Source organism: Thunnus maccoyii, chromosome 20 (genome assembly GCF_910596095.1).
Source record: "Thunnus maccoyii chromosome 20, fThuMac1.1, whole genome shotgun sequence".
Lineage (NCBI taxonomy): Eukaryota > Metazoa > Chordata > Actinopteri > Scombriformes > Scombridae > Thunnus > Thunnus maccoyii.
This window is the reverse complement of record NC_056552.1, coordinates 26,430,472-26,451,660: the sequence shown is the minus strand read 5'-3', so window position 1 is coordinate 26,451,660 and position 21,189 is coordinate 26,430,472. Positions and strand designations below refer to the sequence as shown.

At 41.8% G+C, this 21,189-nt stretch overlaps 1 protein-coding gene across 3 annotated transcripts in view; it reads right to left on the bottom strand.

Moving 5' to 3' along the window:
* Positions 1–21,189, bottom strand: part of jmjd1cb (jumonji domain containing 1Cb) — a 131,582-nt gene that overhangs the window by 56,263 nt on the left and 54,130 nt on the right. For 2 of the 3 annotated variants that reach the window (XM_042396672.1, XM_042396673.1), the window contains exon 2: positions 20,325–20,534. In XM_042396672.1, the coding sequence (XP_042252606.1) occupies positions 20,325–20,534 (210 nt within the window). Of the gene's footprint in view, positions 1–772; positions 1,029–20,324; positions 20,535–21,189 lie in introns of those variants that run through there. The other variant, XM_042396675.1, reaches the window with a different exon arrangement.

The window sequence follows — 21,189 nt, the reverse complement described above, 5'->3', positions numbered from 1 at the left end:
GAACCTTCCTCAAAATGAACACATGAATCAAATAGAAATGTCATATTTCTATCATAGTTTTATCATCTACTGCACTCTCTTCTTCTGCAATGGTTAAATGGTAACCAATTAGGAAATGAATTAAAAACTGTTAAAAAGCAACTCCTAATATTCACATGACCATTCGCTTCTGCTGATTTTCTGGGAAGTTGGTTAAAATTTGCGCTACATTAGGATGGAAACTTTGCAATTAATACGGTAGAGAGTAATGGAAAAATCTCTATCACAGAAAAATAACCCCACTGAATTTGGGGAAAATAAATATACTGGAATCTACAATCACTATAATAATTTTCTATATAATTTCTGTGTTGATCAAGTTTCATTTCTTTCTAGGATTAGCAACTTGCTTTAATGTCATCACCATCCGCTCTACAACAAACGCTACAAATGATTACAGACTAGAATCTGACAAAGCTGTGAGGAGGATTATGACTTTTTTTTGTGTAGTAGGTATGTATTTATAAGAAGCAGCTAAATTACAATGGTAACAGCATCTTCAGAGAACTACAGGCTATACACTCAACTACTACATGTCGACATGTAGGATAGAGCAGATGAGAATGACCATACATTCTATTCTGGGAAACCTACACAGTTCCCAGGCGGCGTACTTCAATCTATTCCATTCAGTCATACGGGTCAAACTCAACTTTGCTTTTAAATGAAAACAGCGATGACTCTTTAAAAGAAAGTATGAGCAACGGCAGAGGAAATAAAACTGTAACCTTACCTCTCTCCACCGTCTCCAAACAACGTCAAGGAGCAAAAAGGGCTCTGAAGAAAAAACACTTGACAAAACTAGCTTTGATCCGCAGAGCAAGGGGGAGAGACAGGAAGAAAGAAAAGAAAGAATGACGAGGGTATAAAAGGCAGAGAGAGAGGGGGAGAGAGAGAGAGAGAAAGAGTGAGAGAGAGTGTGGTTTCCTCTTGTGGTAAGAAAAGACAGATGGCCAAGAGGCAGAGAAAGCAGAGCAGAGGACGAGCTACACAGCCGACATTTTAACTGCTGCTGACGCAAGGAGGGAGAGAGAGAGAGGGAGGGAGGGAGGGAGGGAGGGACGGAGGCAGGGCCGGCCGACACATACTCCCCCCTCCCTCCCTCTCTCTCTCTCTATGTGTGTGTGTGTGTGTGTGTGTGTGTGTGTGTGTGTGTGTGAGAGAGACGCAGGCCCGCTCACTCTTACTCGCCACGCTCTCTGACTTGCTCTCTCTCTTTCACTTTCTCTCACTGCCTCTCAGCTCTCTCTCTCTATATATCAATCTGTGTCTCTACCACTCCCCCCCCCTCCCATCCCCTCTGTTCAATTCAGCTTTATTGACAGTCCTTTCTTTACAAACACTAACACAAATAGATCTGTATTGAGAGAACTTAGCAGTAAGGGAAAGGACTTACAGGTATCTTGACTCAACGAGCTGGGCTCTAAAGGAGATGCAGAGTTGAACATGCTATCTGTATCTGGATCAGGAAATCACATGTTCATGGAGGTGTAAATGTCGTTTGTTCGCAGTAATTCACACACAACCCACGTCGTCTAATCCTAAACTATGTTGTAGAAATGATGTTTTGTTCATTCACAATGTGTCTGCTGACTCACTGATAGAGTTGTGAAGTGGGAGGAGATATTTCTACTGCCCCTGGTTCCGGAAGTACATTTCCTTTTTCCTTTTTCCAATAGACAATGTTACATTATGTCGGCAGCATGAAACTTCCACCAGTTAATTCATCAGTACAAAAGATGAACAACTGTGTTAGAAAATATCTGCTTGGGTACAAGACTGTGTAAATAACTTCCCAGGTGCACTTTGACAAAAAACATCTGGTCACAGAGCTTCAAGTTCTGTCACGTGTGTCGGTGAAAGCAAGCAGAAGATAAATATTATGATGTTGAGAAAACTGATACTACAATCTACAAAGTGATTCAGTTTTGAGTGAATTCACTAACTATGGTGCTGTGTTTTGTTTACTACTGCAACAAGGAAGCGTTTTGAATTCACAGCTCTTACTGGCTTCTTCTTCCCAGCAGCGGGGGCCCAGGCTCCTGAGGATTTGTAGTATTCCTAGCTGTCCGCTCAATTACAGGACATAAACATGATTTTGTGATTGATCCAGGAGAGGCCTGTGTTTCTATGTTTAATACTGTTGAGGATATTTAACTTATGTAAAAGGTCTCAGTACCTTTAAAAAAAACGGACTTTAAGATCTTGCTGTTGGTTTATAAAGCACTGAATGGTTTCTGATCTGCTGCTACATTATGAAGCATCCAGACCTGTCAGGTGATCTGGGACAGGTCTGCTTTCTGTCCCCAGAGTCAAAACTAAACATGGAGAAGCAGCACTCAGTTTTTATGCTCCACATATCTGGAACAAACTCCCAGAAAACTGTAGATCTGCTGTGACTCTCAGTTCTTTGAAATCACAGCTGAAGACTTTCCTGTTTGCCTTTCATTAAACCACGTTAAGGTTAATATTTTACACTGCACTCTTACACTTTGATTTCCAAATGTAACACTTTTTAATTGTTTTTATGTCTTTTTACTTGTGTTGCTTTTACATTCTGTCTTGATGCATTTGATGCTCTATGTAAAGCACTTTGAACTGCCTTGTTGTGTAAATGTGCTGTACAAATAAACTTACCTTGCCTAAAACCACCTCACCTTCATTTTCTATTTTTCTATTTATGATGTTGAATCCAAAAATTCTTCTACACTTGACTTGTCAGATGTTTTGGTGTCATAAATGTGCTGGGTCCCTCCACTTCCTTCATGCTAGTGAACCTAACAGCAGTGTTTTACTGATAAGACAACAAGACCTGTCCCCTGCTGGAGTTAACAGTCATGGCCTGTTGTGCTTATGGACTGTGACCTTTGACCTGAGACAGATCTTTACATTTTTGAATAGCATTTGAAATATCATATAAAAGTTAAAGCACTACTATAGTGTATCTATATAGTGATCTCTATATCAATATACTATGCAGCAGATCCAGACTGTTGGATCACTTCATTTAGTAGAGAACAGGTCTGGTGTTAAAGGGAGACCTGGACCCTGTTTTCCCATCTTTGTGTGTCTAAGTGACTAATGGGGACAACAATTTTTGAAATTGGTGCAGTATTGAGAGTGTTTCAGCCTGCAGCTGTGAAACAGGCTGCAGTATAATCAGACAATAGCACTCCGTCAATGTATGTCCACTAAAAGAGCTTGTTTCTGCTCCTGAGAGGCTCAGATTGTTATCAGAAGTTTCTGACAACTGCAGTTACATAAAACTTTCAACAAACTAGCATTTACAGCATTCCTTTCTCTTCGATCCCTGCTATCTCCTGTCTGTATGACATGTCAAAGGTTGTCAGGTTGAAATGACTGCAGAGAGATGTAGGAAGCTGCATGATTACTTGTCATGTCCTTCTGAGGTCAGAGTATTTTTAGCTCCTCTGAGTGATTCTGAGATGCTGACCAATGCAGGTCCTGACTAGTATGCCTTATAAGTAAAGGAAAACTCTTGTTTGACCTTTTGTCAAACATCCAGAGTTTTGTTGGTTCAGGTTTTCTACTGGGGAAACTTCAGCATGAGCCTGAGCTTGGTGAAACATTTACAGTAACGTTCAGGGAGGTTGCGTCATTCACACAAGGACAAATGAAGACAACAAGACTACTGAAGAACACAAGGAGACATCAATAAATCATTTGCATCACAGTTTTCACTGCCCCAGTGAACACACACAGTCATGCTTCCATCACTTCAGAGGACATGACACTTACTTACATTCATTTCCTGGAGACTTATCCTAACCCTAAACATAACCACTACCTTAACCTTAATATAACCCTAAACTAACCTTAACTCTTCACCCTAAAATTCATGATTTATGATAAGGGGTCTTTCTTTTTGTCCCATAAGGGAGGCAAATCCCCACAACATGAGGAAAACCTGGTAAATACACACACACACACACACACACACACACCCCCTAAACTGTCAACTTTGAACCAATCAGCTGACCACAAACCAGCTCTGATTAATCTGTCCAATGCTCTGCAGATTTACACTCTGTTACTGTAACAGTACACACACACACACACACACACACACACACACGCAGTAATATCCTGCAGTCCATCTGCCACACTGATATAGGGATAAAGCTACAGTTATACACACACACACATGCCATTAAATCCTGTACCACTGACTAACAATGAGAACATACAACACACTGGCTGCTTCATCATTAACCCCTTTGACCATTTCAGCAAACAGCTACATGTGTGGAATACGTGTGTGCAGTGCTTGTGGTAGATTTTTCTACACTGACTTTTAATAAATGCAGGTCTTAAAGAAGTGTGAACTAAATGAGTGAATAAAAGCAAGACACACAACTCTGCTGCTTGTGTTTGTCAGAGTGAGAAGCTGAACTTCCTCTGTGCACGGAGACAAATCTTCTTCTGCAGCCGCTGCTGCCATAAAGGTAAGCTATAATTACACATGCACACACAGATCCACAGGAGGCAGGAGATTACACTAGCCCAGCTCCATCTGCTCAGGGGGAGAGAAACAGGGACAGACAGGAGAAGGTGGGGTGGGGTGAGGGGGGGGGTTGTCATTTTTATTGACCCAATTTCCACAGAATCTACATCTCACACAGTTGACTGGTTTCCTCTCTGGCTGGCTAACAATCCCATGAGCAAGGCACACGCTCCAGACTGTTTGAGTGAGTGTGTGTCTGTAGATGTCCTCCACAGCTACACAGACAGCAGCAGAGTGGAAGGCAGGCTGTGCTGTAGATAAAGTACAATGGTGGCCACAGTTTAGAGAAACAACTTTCAAAAGAAAGAGCCGCATGTGATGACACACACACACACACACGCATACACACACACACACACACACACTCCTTTGTTCTCCTGTCATCATAAACAGAGCCAGTACAGTGACCAGATAACAGGATGCCTGCTGATATCTATTCGTGAGTGTGTGCTGTATTTCATTTGACAAAGTGGGCCACTGTTGCTAGGTAACCTAGCAGGACTTGAGCGGTCTGTAGCCAGGAAAAGAGAAGTCAAAGAAAGATATAACACTCTCTCTCTCTATATCACTGACTGTCTATCTATCCATCGATTTTCTCAGCTTTCTTTGTCATCCTTTAGTCAAACCTCTAAACGTTTGAACAACTGAAGTTTCAAACCCAGAAAATGCAGACAAAATGTTCAAATATCACCTTCACCTGAAGACATTTTATCATCTGCCAATGTCTGTGAGCGTCTGTTGAGAAGATTGGCGTGCATCCCAAAATGTATGACCACAGGCACTGCACATGTGAACACAATATTACCATGAAGTTATCATACTAATATCAATGTTATTTCAAGTCCGTTATATTATTCTGGAAGTAGAAAGAAGGTGCTTCAGAAGAATATTATGGTGCAGCACAGTTGCTCTTTCCTGGAAGAAAAAAAGCCTCAAGCTGGAGCCTGATTTGGCCATGATGCTTCCACAGTAAACCACTAAATGTTGGTCAGTGTTACAGCTACATTGGAATTCTAGTAAAGACAGATGACTTCCATTATATACAAGAACATGGTCAGTGGTCGCACTAAACAGAGCCAAGCTCTAGTGAACAGCACGCCTCTGGCCAACACATACCTACAGTACAAGTCACAGCACACTTCATTGTACTATGCACCAGGGCCATTGTACTTGTCTTAATCTAATATACAATTTCCATTTCTTTCACCATTTCCCCACCTGCACTTTCAGCAGATCACACTTGATGACACTTCATGCATACTCAGGCCCTGTTCAGACCAAACACATGACATTCTCTGAGTGTGTGGAGGACAGAAGACAGATCTTGCTGCTTTCTAAAAAGCCTTTCTCACACAGACAGCAGACAGCTTTCAAATGCCCCAGATTCCAACAAAGAATCACAATGTCACCCTCAAAAAATTAGCATGTTTAACAGAAGCTGTGATTGTTACAGAACTCTTCTGTTCATCATCTGGGGAAAAACACGTCTTTGTCATATATACATTTGACAAATGTGAACTCACTTTGGTTTGTCTTGTAGGAGGAACTTCCTGTATGAAGCCAGGGATAAAAGCTCCTCAGTTCAGCTGAGCTTCAGTGCTGGAAGCAGAAAGTGCTCTATAGCCATCAACCAAACCAAGGTCTGCTTTTTGTTGATTGTTGAATTTGCTTATGCCCTTTTTTATCAGTTTGTGTTTTTTCTATTTTTATATCTAGTTTTCACAACCATAAAAACTGCTGAACTCTACTGTTTTCGTCTGCCTCCATGTGTCCTTCCTCCACCACTCAGCCAATCCTTACAAAACTAATCTGAACCAGAGCTCTTCACAGGTCCACTCCATTCTGAGAATCTGAGACCTGACCTGGGAACCAATTATGCTCAGTCTAATCAGGTTGGGTGGGGTCTCTTTTTACTGCCACAGGTCTCGAGTGTGTGAATCAGTATGGCTTTGATCGTGTGTGTTATGAGAGAATTGTGACTCCTTTAAGGAATAGCTCAGTGTGTAGTGAGAGAGTGAGGGTGTGGCTGCAGAGGCAGGTGTTGGTGATCGCAGTAGAATAAAGTTAGCAGTAAAACTGAATGTGGACAGTTTGTCAGTGGGTAAAAGGTTACAGCTCCTCAAGACCAGAGTCAAGTTATAGATATAACAACTGTCTTCTCTCTATCTACAGTCCAGTTGACTGTTTGTTCATGGGACATTATTATAGGCTATGTTGCTCTTCTTAATCACAGCTGCATGCTGCTGCCAGTGTGGAGCATGTCATCCACATTCTGGACCGTGTCTAATCAGGTCTCTCTTCTTAAAAAATGAAATAATGCACATTGGGTTTGGGTAGGTTCTCCATGAAGACCTCTAATCTAAACTATATAATGTAAATATTTTGGTTAAATACACACAGTTCTGTTATTGTCATTGAGGTCAGCTTGAGCTCAGTGAATACAGCATAGGGTCTGTATATGTTGACATCATACTGAGTAAGCCTTATCTCAGGCCTGATAACTTTCTGTCAGATATTCACCAACTGCCAAAAATTCCACTACAGAGGACGCTCCACTCCAGATCTATCAGAATAAGACAACAGTGTTGCTATTATAAAAGCCATATACGTGACATGAATCATTTCATCACTTGATCTGTGCAGGAACAAGAGTAGAAACTAATGAACAGAGGCACATTATGTATCACAAATCATCAGGACTGAGATTTGTTTTGGGAAGATATTTATAGCATCTCTTCAGGGATACTTGCATCAAATCTATGTGTTGGCAGCAGCTACAGATAAAAACCTCCTCAGGAATTCATTTCCAAAAAATATAATACACTCACACCATATAACCTTCAATCCTCAACATAAATAAGATCTGTGAAATTACAGCTCTGCTCTCTGCTGTGTCTGTGTCTCTCCCACTCTGAAATTAGGACATGGGAGAGCTCTGCCAGATAATGTTGGTGTGTAGCAATACATGGGCGCTCAGCCAGAATGCAGCATGAAAGAGTGTGTGTGTGTGTGTGTGTGTGCTAGTAGAGAGTGTCTTGTTAGTTTACTGCTGGCTCTGCATCATTTGCCTTTGCTACAGAGGTAGGAGACAGACGCACTATCATGTGGCCGGTCGGTTAGTTCTCCAGCCTGTCTCCATTTACAGCAGAGTTGGACCTGACCGTTCCAGCCTACAGGGTTTCCACTGAGACACGCGTGTGCAGGGGCTATATGGATAACATCCCTCTATCATGGAATATTTCATGTAACGAGAGCAGGATATTATATATAGTGATATAGTGTTTTCTGTGAATTTAGAGAATTATATAATATAATAACTAAAGTCAAACAAATACATCACAATTCAAGTTACTTCACCAGGATAATGTAGAAATCCTGTAGATCAAATATTGTCATGCAGCAGTCGTGCATTTCAACAGCCTGATACAACCAGAGACCTTGACTGTAAATCTTGACTGTAATCTTACTGTTGTAAGCTGCAGCAGCCTATCAGAGTCTAGGTCCTTCTGCTTCACCAAGGCTTCCTCATTTGATCTTATTTGGGTATTCTGGCTTGTCTAACTAAAAAAGATGGCATGCTTCAAACCTGCGTGCGATACTACAATCTGAGACACACTAGTAGCTGGCAAATGACATATGCAACTGGTCTGACGACAGCCTGTTCACACAGAGGAGTCTGGAGAAATGCCGGGGTTTCATGTGAATGCAAAAGTCTCTGTGACCCTGCCAAGATCTGTTTCCTGCTAATAGACCCTCACAGTCACATCAACGATAACTTATAGAGCAAACATGTCATTTGAAAGAGAGACTTCATTAAAAGGAGGGGTTCACAGTTTTTCAGGTGTCCATATGAACATTGAGACAGCTTTACTTGGTGTCATCATTCCTTCTGTCCTTGAAGAGTTGAGGATGTCTGCTATATATGTGCTTCCTTCATTTTCTACATCGGTGTGATGCAGCATGGCTGCCACTCTTTTCTCCATCCTCTCTCATTCTCTTTGTTCACTTTCACACACTCTCTCTCTCTCTCTGCCCTTGGGTGTCGTCTGGTCATTGGAATTCACTTTGTGTCTTTGATGGGAGTCTGCAGTGAGTGTCTGTAATGAGTTCACACAGTGCTCAATGTTCCCTGGGAGACGGAGAGATGATGTAATATCTGGATCAGAGATGCAACCACATGCACATACACACAAGCAGAGCAAAGGTTAGTGTGAACGCAGTGGGTGCTGGGGGAACAATAGACAGATATACAGAACAGGAGGGCTTTTGGAGACTTTAAAACCATCTCTCTCCCTCTCTCTCTGTGTCTGTCTGAGTCACCCTCTGTCCACAAGACTGTCTTCTCTCTCTCTCCTTCTGGCAGTCTTCCTCTCTGCTGGAGTTCTCTGTGGTGTCAGATGAGATCTGATCCCATGTCAGAGCGGGAGGAGGCCGGAGCAGAGCTGTGCAGATCTCAACACCCAGCACACACTGCCAATAATTTATTGAACAACTGCGGTTTTTGGCCTAGCAGGGAGAAAGGAGATATTGCTGCCATGGTAAGAAAATAAAACATCTCTAAGAATGACAACATGTAATCCTTTATAATCCCAACAACAACAAATACTTCAACTGAATGATTTTATCAGAATGAATATACAGCACCAGTAAGAGGGTCTACTGTGTGTTCTTTTGAAGATGGCTAATGTTGCATACACGTGTGTCAAGATGTCATGTAACAGTGTTGCTTCATTATTTCCTCTGCTGTTGTGTAATGCTGGCATTTTGCCTCAGTAATGGAGTCACATCAGTGAGAGGAAGGAGAGAGAGAGAGAGGAGTCCCTACTGATCAGTGTAAAATACAACTGCTTTGTTACACTCAGCTGATTCAGGGGAAGCCTAAAGACGCCCCCCCCACCCCTAAGCACAGTACAAACACCACAGTCAGGCAAATAACTAGATAAATACACTCACTATCAGCTTTATTAGCTCCACTAATGGGACAGTGTAGGAAGCCGGACGCTGACTGTCAGCTGTGACTAATGGGCCAACATTTCTGCAGTGTGTGTGTGTGTGTGTGTGTGTGTGTGTGTGTAGAAAAGCGCTACTAACCCACTACAACCTACAAATATACAGCGCTTGTAGGGAAAAGCTTCATTCAGTTATTATGTTTTGATTTGAATATGGCATAATGACAATATAATCAATATGATTGATGTGACACAATGTAAACTGGCCTAATGATAAAGAATATCACTGAGGCATCAATCACAATGAACTACTGCAAAGTAACAACCAATCACAAAATCAGTCATATCATAAAATCTAATCAGAATATTACAGGATGACTATACTTGTATAATAACCAGGCTGAGTATCAACTCCAGTCTACATGTTGCTGCACCCTGATTATTACAGCCAAGCCAACAGAGGATACAAACCCCCCCCAACTCAACTCAAATACACATAGAATATCAAATTACTTCACAATAATACAAATTACTCTACGATAACGGAGGGAAGATTGTCTCCAAAAATGATTTTCAGCCATTCCTGATGTAAATTTTCAATCCTCTGGAAGGTTGTAAAGACTCTTTAGCTACTGAACAACCAGCAACACTTCCAGTGTCCTGCTTTACTTGTTATCTGGCTGAAATGCAAACTGTGACAAGAGAACTCACATACGTGCTCAGTGTAGCGCTGGGCAGCGGGGGCTCATGCTAAAGCTTCCTGCATATTTGATTTGACTGTCTGGTTTGATGTACGATTTTCACCTCAACGCATTCGCTCTGGAGCCACAAACTTCAACATTTCAAATAACTTAAAAAGAGTGAGGAGACACAATACCAACCCTTTAAACACAAGTGACCATGATTTCTGATGTCTGTGTGTGTGTTATAGAAATCATTTTGCTGTGTGACCAATGACCACAATAACATCTTCAGGTTTCTTTACCACTGCTTCACATTATTATTATTATTATTATTATTATTATTACAATCTGTGTTATTTACTGCATTACATGTTACATCAGAACGTTATATCACATCCTGTATGTCGGCAGCTGTGCTCACATAAACAGCGTAATAGTGTGTGTGTGTAGGAAGAAGATGTGTCATCACAGGCCACATGTCACACACTGACTTAGAAGAAGAACAGAGTGGTGAGAGAGGGAGAGAATGGGTGAGAGGCTGAGTCACTGAGTGTGTGTGTGTGTGTGTGTGTGTGTGTGGTGGAGACACAGACAGAGAGACTGGCTTATAAAACTAAATTTAGCAGGAACTATGAATGCATGCATGGACAAAGCTGCAGTGTGTCTGCTACATTCACTCACTCATGGCTGGCCACACATGAATTTGCAGCATGTTGGTAATCCCCGCTGTATAATATTGACTTTTTAATCGCTATTTGCACAAGTCATTCTGTTACTTAAGCAGCACTGTCACAGCAGAGACAGAGACATACACATATGTGTCTATAGCCACACACACACACACACACAGCAGCAAAACTGTGGATTTGAAGTTCAACTGACTAAAATAATGAGTATAAAGTGTAATCCATCTGCATTCATCATTTAAAGAGATCAAGATCAACTTTGAGATTCATCCTCTTCCTCACTGCCATCTGTTTGAAGAGGCCAAAGCCAATAGAGCCGCTCATCAATTATCAATACTACACTTCATTCTACCTCACCCATTTCGGGTTGCATCAATTACAGTGTAAGAACAAAAGTCACATGATGTAAACAGTGTGAAAAGAGAACAGCAGATCAGCAGCTGCTGGTGTGTATGAGTGCCAGCAGGAGGGCAGCAAGGTGCCACACAGCTGACGTTCTGTAAGAGGTACATGTTGTAAAGATACGCCTCCACTGGTTGAGTGTCAGAGGAGAGCGAGGGCTGTGATCACGTCTCAGCCAGGCAAAATACACAACAATGCCATGACATGAAGGATGACGTCATCAAAGTTAGCATTATTGTACCTCGGCACAATAGTGACCCAGATGAAACATGAAGGAACTTCTACCTTCAGTGAGGTGTGCACCACCTCCGCGTTTCCCATACAGAGGCTCTACTCAGGGAGCCTGCCCAGGTAGATAAGATCCAGATCTGTCCTGTTGTTCTTTGTGTTTACTGATGCATTTGTTGGATGGAATGAATGAATGAAAAAGAGAAATTCAGAGGAGCAAAATGAAACTAATAGTGCGTGTCTCCACAGTAAATCATCAGTTGAGTGTTTGATGGTTAATCTGTGCTTTAGAAGGTAACCGCTGTGACACAATCAGAAGCTAATGTTTTATTTCTCTCATTCACCAGCTTTCTTCTTGCTACTGCCGCTCTCTCTCCTTGCTCAACCACCTCTTTACTCTCTCACTCTTTTTTTTAAACAAGTAGGGAAGCCGACAACAAAGCCTAACTTTAATTTTAAGGTTATCAAACAAAGAGACATGTCCTCTCTTCATCCTAAACTGGTCCTAAATCAATACAAGAGTACTTCCTTGTTTTGTGATTGAAGCTGTACAAAAGTTGAAGCAGCTGCTCTGTGTGTGTTTGACCAATTGGTGACACTTATCCCTGCAAACCCCGCCCCAGAACTTCCTGTACTTTTGGAAAGCACTACACTGTGACACCCTGCGCCACCCACCACCACAAGTCAATTCTCAACCTGTGGGAAAGCTGTCGATCCCCATCACACTTTAGCCTGACTAACACTCATTCAGCTGAAAATGTTTGAAACCTCTGAGGAGCACAGTGGGAGCAGAGAGGTCGAGTAGACTGAAGCTGAACCTAGAGCAGACTGTAAATGACATAGAAGAGCATGAGTTCAGAGAATGCAGTTCAGACAACAACAAACTCACTAATAGACATATCTCTCTCCCTAGTCAACAATCAGTGTGATGCCTGAGGGCTTGCACCTGGGAACGGCATGATGTTGACATGTCAGTGCACGTTATTTTGTTGCCTAAAGGTGCTATCATATAACACTATAATCATAATATAACATTTTTTTCTTTAAAATTGTAATGCGAGGACATGTCATTAAGAGTAAACTTAAGTGGCCCTCTTTAAACAAGTGATTTTACTTTCACTCAAGTGAAATGTCGTTAAAGAAACAGAGCTTTTACTTGAGTTTAATATTCTACAACTCTTTCCATCACTGTTGAAGATGTGGCAATATGAAATGATACATATACAGCATCTGAAGGAATGTAAGGCCCAGAAGAATACAATATACATTTCACAATCAAATACAATTACAATGAACAATGGTAGAATGAAAATAATGCTTAGATTCAACTCTACTCAGCTTTGGTTGAAGATATTTTTTTTTAAAAAGTAAAGACAAGCTGACACAGTGAATCATTTGTCAACACATCTTTGCTGTATGAGTGAGTGAAGACAGTAAAAACTGCAACAGCAAATCCTGCCTGACTAAACACCTTATCAGTCCCTTGGCAGACAGGAAACCCACAGAAGACTCATTTCCTCTCAACAACACACACACTGAAGTGAATGGGGAGGTGTGAGCACTTCCTCTCCTCTGAACAAAAACAATATGAGAGGAAAGGAGGGCAGTGATAGTTGCTTGTGTGTGTGTGTGTGTGTGTGTGTGTGTGTGTGTGTGTGTGTGTGTGAGAGTGCAGCTGTTTTAGCATATGTGCATTCATATTTTTTATGCATGCATCTGTGTCCATACAGAAGTGCAGACTGTCAGTGGGTGTATTAGTAAGTGAGTGTCAGAGCATGTATGTGAATATATGTAGGAAGCAGATGCCCACATGTAAAGCTGATGTGTTACTGTGTACACATACATGTGTTTCAGGTAAAGGGCAGTTTTGTCTGTGCTCAGCAGAAAGCAACCACACACACACTTACTTAAGCCTTATTCACACATAGTTCCTAGATCTGTTACTAGATCTTGAGGTGGGAAACTAGAGGTACAGATTTCCCTGAATATTGATCCCTGCTCCCATTCACACATGACCCCATGCAGGAAATGTTCCTGAACCTTCAGGGATAGACTGCATGTATGAAAAGGAGCTATAGTGTCAGCTTCTAGGTAGCTGTTGTAGCTGGCTCAACACAACCACACCTGTTGGTTTAACTCATGTTAATTTGATGAAAAACATACAACACAACAAACCAGTCTATCTGCCCCTCTGCTTGGTTTGTCATAAATATTTCAAACAAGCTAAAGCATCACATTGTCACAGCTCTGTCGCTCTCCAGCTGGAGTTTTACTGAAAATAAGCAGAAAAAGTCCACAAGTGTAGCCAGCTGGTGGTTAGCCAACAGCCGAGTAGCTACTGAGAGCGCTGGATATCTGACACCAAGCTCTCCAACCTCCACCTGATAAATGCTCAGTTATGCACTACATCTAGTGACACTTCTACATATTTCTACATAGCTCACACTAGCTTCACTTATTCATAATATACACTTCACTGACACATGAAATATTGAGTAGTGACACATGTATTACTTATTATTTACTTATGTTTGCATAACTTGACTTATTTAGCATAAAAGCGTGACACTCAATAATAGCAGGTTTTATTAGGGAAATAACAGAGGTAATGCAGACAGTGTTGTTCAGCTGGTATCTATGGGAAACCAGTGGAAAGCAATGCAAAACCATAGAAAAAACAGAGCTGGGTAAACACAAGAAGGCTAAATTAAAGCCAAATGTGTGTGTGGTGGGGGTGGGGGTGGGGGGTGGGGGGTGGGTGGGGGGTCGGGGGGCTGAGCAAAGCTCTCTCTCAACTCACTACGCACACAACCTACGCACTGAGATATTCCTTAAAGGAGCTACACTACTTGTATAACACGTTTTGGTTTAGAAAGCATCTTAAACGACATTTTTTTTAAAATTCCCCCGATGCTTAGGTATCAGGGCAATACCTAATACCACACACTGGCAGAACCAGTATGTGTGTGTGTGTGCGCGTGCATGTGTGTTGCCTATGTGGGGGATGGGACCCGTCTTGGTGAGTTATGGAGCTAGGGTGAGCAGGGTGGGGTCACTGGGAACTTAACGACACAACAGACCAAACCCAAACACACAGCCTGAGGCAAGTTCTGTCTCCAGTGACTGCTGCCGTTACAGCAGCAGCAGCTCGCCACACAACAAGGATCATCTGTCTCTCTCACACACACACCTTATACATCATGCAAACATATTACTATACTAGGACTCACACACAGCACTTCTCATTGACTGCCAGTTCTCTCTCTCTCTCTCTCTATTAAAAGCTGCGTGCATCAGCACAGAGGACAGCTGCACACACACATACAGCTACATTGACATAATTTAACAGATGACTGTAGTCTGAAAGGGAAAAGGTCACAAACAGTTGTGTGTGTGTGTGTGTGTGTGTGTGTGTATGTGTGTGTGATGAAATGGGCAGTTTCCATTAGCTAACAGAGCCAAGGTTATGCTACAGGAGAGATAAATGACACTGCAGCCTTACATCACCTGACACCACCTGTCATTGCACCAACACACACACACACACACACAGAAACATGCTTCATACATGTGCACATATGCAAACACTGATAAACACTACTTTGCACATGCGCGCACACACACAATGGGTCAATTCTTACAGCCATCACACATTTATCAGATGTTCAGTTGAAGACAGCTTTCCAAAGAGACTGGAGGTCTGGCTTTCCTCGGACATGAATTTGTCCATGTTTGGGAAGCATGTTACAGAAAGCTTCTTACGGCTGCTGACACTGGCAGAGACGAGGGAAACACTCAGTGCCATTATCAGGCACTAAAATATAAAGATAAGACCGATCATATCAGGCAGCTGTGATACAGGGAAGCCATTATCAATCCAGGCTGTCTCCAGGATTTAGCCTGATTCGAGCTGGTAGATTTTATGCAGTCTGGGTAGTCTGCATGTTTGTCTGCACTGGTTTCCCTCCACAGTCCAAGGACATGAAAGTTGGGTTAATTGGAGACTCTACTTTGCCTATAGATATGAGAGTGAGTGTGAATGGTTGTCTGTCTTTATGTGTTAACACTGTTCCTCTCTCAGAACAGTTACTCTATAAACCAATAAACCTTTAGTTAAATGTAACTCCCCACTGCAGACACAACTGACACTATTCATTTATTTTACAGCAGATACTTGTTGAACTTCTATCTGCATGAATGCAGCATAGAAATGAATATTTTCAGAAATGGACAAATGGAGGATGGATACTCTGATACTTGTGGATCGTCCTGCTGCAGCACCTACAGCTATCACTGCTGCAGCACCTACAGCTATCACTGCTGCAGCTGTCCCTGATACAACCATTACTGGTTCTATCAATACTCTTACTACAGCTCCAACAACTGCTACTGCTATCATTAGCATCACTGATCAATGCTATTATAGTGGATCAATTCAGATGTTCCCTTTTTCAGTCCTTATTCTGTTTCTCTCTCTCTCTCTTCTGCTGTGTTCAGGCTGCTTAACTGCATCTTTCTTCACAGCCAATTGCTATTAAGGAGGAGGGCTAACACACCACAGATTAATGGTGTATGTCACTTATTTAAGCAAAAAAAATAAATAGAAGCAGGTCACAGCTTTTTCAATTTGAGGACTTTTCAAATGTTATATGAGGATTGCATTTGAACTATGTTTATAAAAAATGCATGTGTGAGAGAGACACACAGAATGAGTAAGAAGAGTAAGAGGCAAACAATGACAACCATGAATAACTGAGATAATGGAGAAAAAAAGAGACACTGTGAGTGTGTGTGTGTGTGTGTGTGTGTGTGTGTGTGTGTGTGTGTGTGTGTGTGTGTGTGTGTAGTGATGACTGGGGTTTAGTGATGTAACAGTGTAATAACCAGACAAGCAATCTGCTGGGTCTGCATGCTTTCTTGTCTGTGTGTGTGTGTGTGTGTGTGTGTGTGTGTGTGAGCTGTCTGATTCTCGGTGAAAAATCAGCAGCAGTGTTCAAAGCTGGAGCATGTTTCAGAAAGCAAATCAGACATATGCAGGAAGTTTGGAGTTTCATAGACACTGGCTTTACAGTGAAAAAAAAGTGAAAGTAGAAGTGACTATGAAAAAAATGTGTGAATGAAAATGGTGTTTGTGAAAGAGAAGAGGAATTGAGAGCAGCAGAGTATGATCTGATGTTGTTGGAAATGTAGAATGTAGCCATTATAGTGCAGCTGATTCTACCTCCATAGTGTGTGTGAGCCAGAGTTTATTATCAACTGGCCTGTAGTTGTTCCATTTCACACTCTGTCATTATTTGAATACTGGCTCTCAGTGGGAATTCACTGTAAATGATGCAACCATTAGAAGAGATGTCAGTGGACATCCAGGGTTTGCCACAGCGTTTCATAGAATAAAAAGCACCTCCACTAACCTCAGAAGAGATTATTCTCATTTATCAAATATAATATTTGTCTTATTAAGCTTCAGGGAGAACAAGTAGTGGTGTCAAGTGTTTAGAACTGGTTTTTTCAATTCTTAGGGTCACCAAAAAATAATCCTTGCACTCCACATTATCTTCATGCAGACAGTACAAACAATAAGATCATTAGCTAGTGGAACACTTCATATGCAACTGCATGAAATGATACATTTAACAATAAACTATGTGTTGTCTATTCTTTACAACACACTTCTTCTCCACTGTGTTTACAACATTTAAAAAAAATTGAAAACCAATATGCAGCTAGATGTAACCAAAGCATTCATAGTAATGAATGGAGACTTCTCACACAATGTTTGATCAATTTTTAATAAATAATAATAATAATAACTTTATTTGTATAGCACCCATCGTACAAGATGCAGCTCAAACTGCTTCACATTAAAGAGATAAAAAACAAATGAGACTTTTAACAAAGTGTTTCCTCTACCTCCAAACTCTCAGGTCAACACAGTCTGTATGCTCTGTACACTAAACATGAAGCTGTCAGTAGCTTCATGCTGCCATGACAACTGCGTATTGGATGTTCAAACAGCTTGGGAAACCCCCTCTCCTTGTCGTTTCACCCTCAACAGTAGCTATTCTGCACAGCTGTAAACAATTACACCTGGCCCTTAATGTAGAACATTACAGCAGATAAGACAGAAGGCAGTGAGGAGCGTTTATTTAACAAAGCACCAACCCTTGTGTTAGTAGTGGTGATCAGAGTCATAGCTTACTCACTCGGGTGATAAGTCAAAGCCTCAATAGTGTCTTTGAAGCTCAGCTGGATGAGCGTTTCCCGCTAATGTTTTCTGGCTTTTTTGTGTCTCTCACACAGCTTAGATGTATTTACTTTGATGTCTTTCCCCATCTTCTTGTTCTGATGCAGCGAACCTCCCCAATAATGCAAACACAGCACACAGCTCTCATAGAGGACTGTTGAGTGTGTGTGTGTGTGTGTGTGTGTGTGTGTGTGTGTGTGTGTGTGTGTGTGTGTGTGTGTGTGTGTGTGTGAGTAAGTGAGAACGTTTTCTGGTTAAAGCTTTTACTTTCGTTGAAACTCATGTTCAAGCAGCAATAGAAAAAAAAAAAAAATCAACCATACAGGAAACAAAAGTTTCTCAGGTGTTGATCATGTTATCGATTACAATGAAATGATCTAACATTCCCTTTACTAAAAATCAGTGATTCATTACCTCCTGAGGCTTACAGCTCCTATTTTCCACTTGTATGTTTTTGATGCTGTTGCTATGACAATAGCAGCAGCGGGGCAGTGATATGACGAACGAGTGACCAAAAACAGGAGGAGTCAGACAGAGAGAAAAACAAGCAGGAAAAAAAAAACTGTTTGTGTGTGTGTGTGTGTGAAGTCTTTGAACTCTTATCTCCAATGCGTGTGCCAGATGGCGCTGTGCACTCTGCTATTACATAATCAAAAGAGTGAATCACATTTCCATGCACACACTCGCACCCTCTGTTGGGCACAGACACACACTCAGACAAACATTCACACGGTCCAAAACTAAACGCCATCAATGTCAAATATTAATGAAGCGAATCCTTCAGTCAGGAACAGACACAAAAACACTTAACTCCCACTGACTAAAAATATGACTTTACTGCCACACACACACACACACACACACACACACACACACAAGTTCAGCATGAGCATGCCTACACAGACCACTGTCCTTTGAACTGTGTATGACAGTGTGTGTGAGGAACAGAGTGACGTACAGACTACAACAAAAACACCACAACAACCACACTGCCACCACACCAAAGCCTCTATGTGTGTGTATGTGTGTGTGTGTGTGTCTTTGTATATATGTGTGTGTGTGTGTGCTGACAGATAGGCCTACACAGACCATGTTCAGCATCAGAGTGCTGATGTATAAATGGTTAATGACACACACAAACACAAAGCAGAGCAAGACATTCCAATTAAAACCACTATCAGACAAATACAGTGCATTCTAGCTGCTTTGTTACTGCACTAGTCTCTTCACTAGACTCAACTCTAGAGAGATGTGACACTATTACCCCCATGCAGAGAAATGTATTTATCTTCAACAGCAAAAAGCACACTACCCATCAGCCAGACATGACTTCTTAGAGGAAAAAATGAACTCTGTCCACATTACAAACATCGTCTTGCAGAAAAATTGCAAAGCCTTCATTCTGTTTGAAGTGTTTAGTTGACTTGTGCAGTGGATGACAGCGCTGCACCAGCACTATCTGTATCTGTATAGATACAGATGTGTTTGTCTTTAGTGTTGGGGAGTGATTCCATCACAGGGAAACTAGCTCAACTGCATTCTGCAGCATCATTCTAAATAAACCACTCATCAGTTACAGCAACAAGAGCCAAATAATGGCACTTTTCCACTAGCTACACTAGAAACTAAAGTCCCCTTTGGTCAAAACAGATTAGAAAACAGCATCGTATGAGACACAGTTTTCACACCTGATGAAACAACAGAGTCACGTTTTGTTCGGTCACATTTTCTTTCTCTATCTCACTCTTTTTACACTAGTTGCAAAGTCGAGCCTCATATAACTTTTTAATCTCAATAAATGTTACATTTTTGTAAATGACAGCTGGTGAGACCCAGTGCTTGTTGACTGTGTGAATGAAGCTGTACACAGGTTGGAGCAGCAGTGAAGTTATTGTTTGACTCATCAGTGACAGCAGACACCACCCTGATAGTTCCTAGGCCCTTGGGCAAGTACCAAACCCAGAGCAGGGGCCAGGGCCTGTGGCTGAGGAACTAAATATAGACCCTGGTTCCTCTGGCAGAGATACAGGGAAGGTTCCCGAGTCCCTAAAGAGGTTCCTGGGTTCCTGAAAAAGTTTCTGGAAAGGTTTCTGCGGTGGAAACGGGCTACTTGAGGCCAAATGGTCAGTGTCCAAACTGGTGTTGTAGTTTGTTTGACTTTGGTACATTGTCATGCTTTTCTTGATTTTTGTCCTCAACACGTTAAAAGAGGAGCAAAGAAGTGGCGAGCCTACAGACACAGAACAGCTGGTAAACACCATGAGACTACAAGAGACAAAAAGCATTTCCACTACACTCATGTAGACCATGACAAAGCTGCTACCTGTGGCAGGGCTGCCACCCAGGAACCACTCATGTCCAAGACCACAAGGACAAATAAATGAGACGACTCAAAGTGAGGATGAATAATGACCCTGAGGATTACATAGAAATTACGACAGTTCTTCAGAACTTGCAGACACTATGTTAAACACTGTGGTGACTCTAAATGCCGTGGGCAGCTTGGTCATATTCCTGTCTGTCTCTATGGCTGTGTCATGTCTATAAATAGAAAACAAAAGGTCTTACCAGGGCAGGCCACTGTATGTGTTTGGCCTTGGTTCCCTGCAGCAGGCCTCCTGCTCCTCCACCTGCTCCTGCTCCTCCTCCTCCTCCTGCTGCTCCCTCCTTCCTCTTGGCCCAGACCAGCTGGTGCTCCAGCAGAAACAGCTGGAAATCCTCATAGACCTTCACCCACTCTCGCTTCTCCCACTCCTGGTCGTCAAACTCCACGTATACCTGCACAGGACACATAGAAGAGACTTTTCAATAACCACGTCTATGAGAGCACTTGTCTTGCACTGTTGTCTTGCACTGTTGTCTTGCACTGTTGTCTTGCACTGTTGTCTTGTGTTGGAGCTGCATGTTTGGATGCAGTATTACACTGGTTTTCTACAGAGCAGTGTGACACACCCTTTAACATCAGGACAAACATTAAACCATTAAACACCTGTTTCCCAACACATAATAATAGTAATTAGAAGAAAAAAGAAGGAGAAGAAAGGGAGGATGATGAAGGAGAATGTGCTGTAGCAGAGGAAGTAGAGGAGAAGAAACATGGGGAGGCAGGTGAAGAAGGGAAGTCTTTCCAGCAACTATGACACATTCATTCATTATTTATCTTCACTCAAACATGATTTTTCTGTTATTGCTTTATGAGAAACATGGCTTAGAGAGGATTCTAGAGTTCAGTTCACTATGTAAGGGAGGTGGAGTATCTCTCCTCATGTTGAATATGAATTTATGTATGATCTCTCTGAAGTCAGATACAGATGAGGCGGAATCTGGTTTTTTTAGAGCTCTCTGGTGTCTGGTGGAAAGAATGTTATTGTTGATTGTTATTTTACAAAGATTTGAATGAACATTTGTCCAGTTCTGTTGATCTGATAAACAA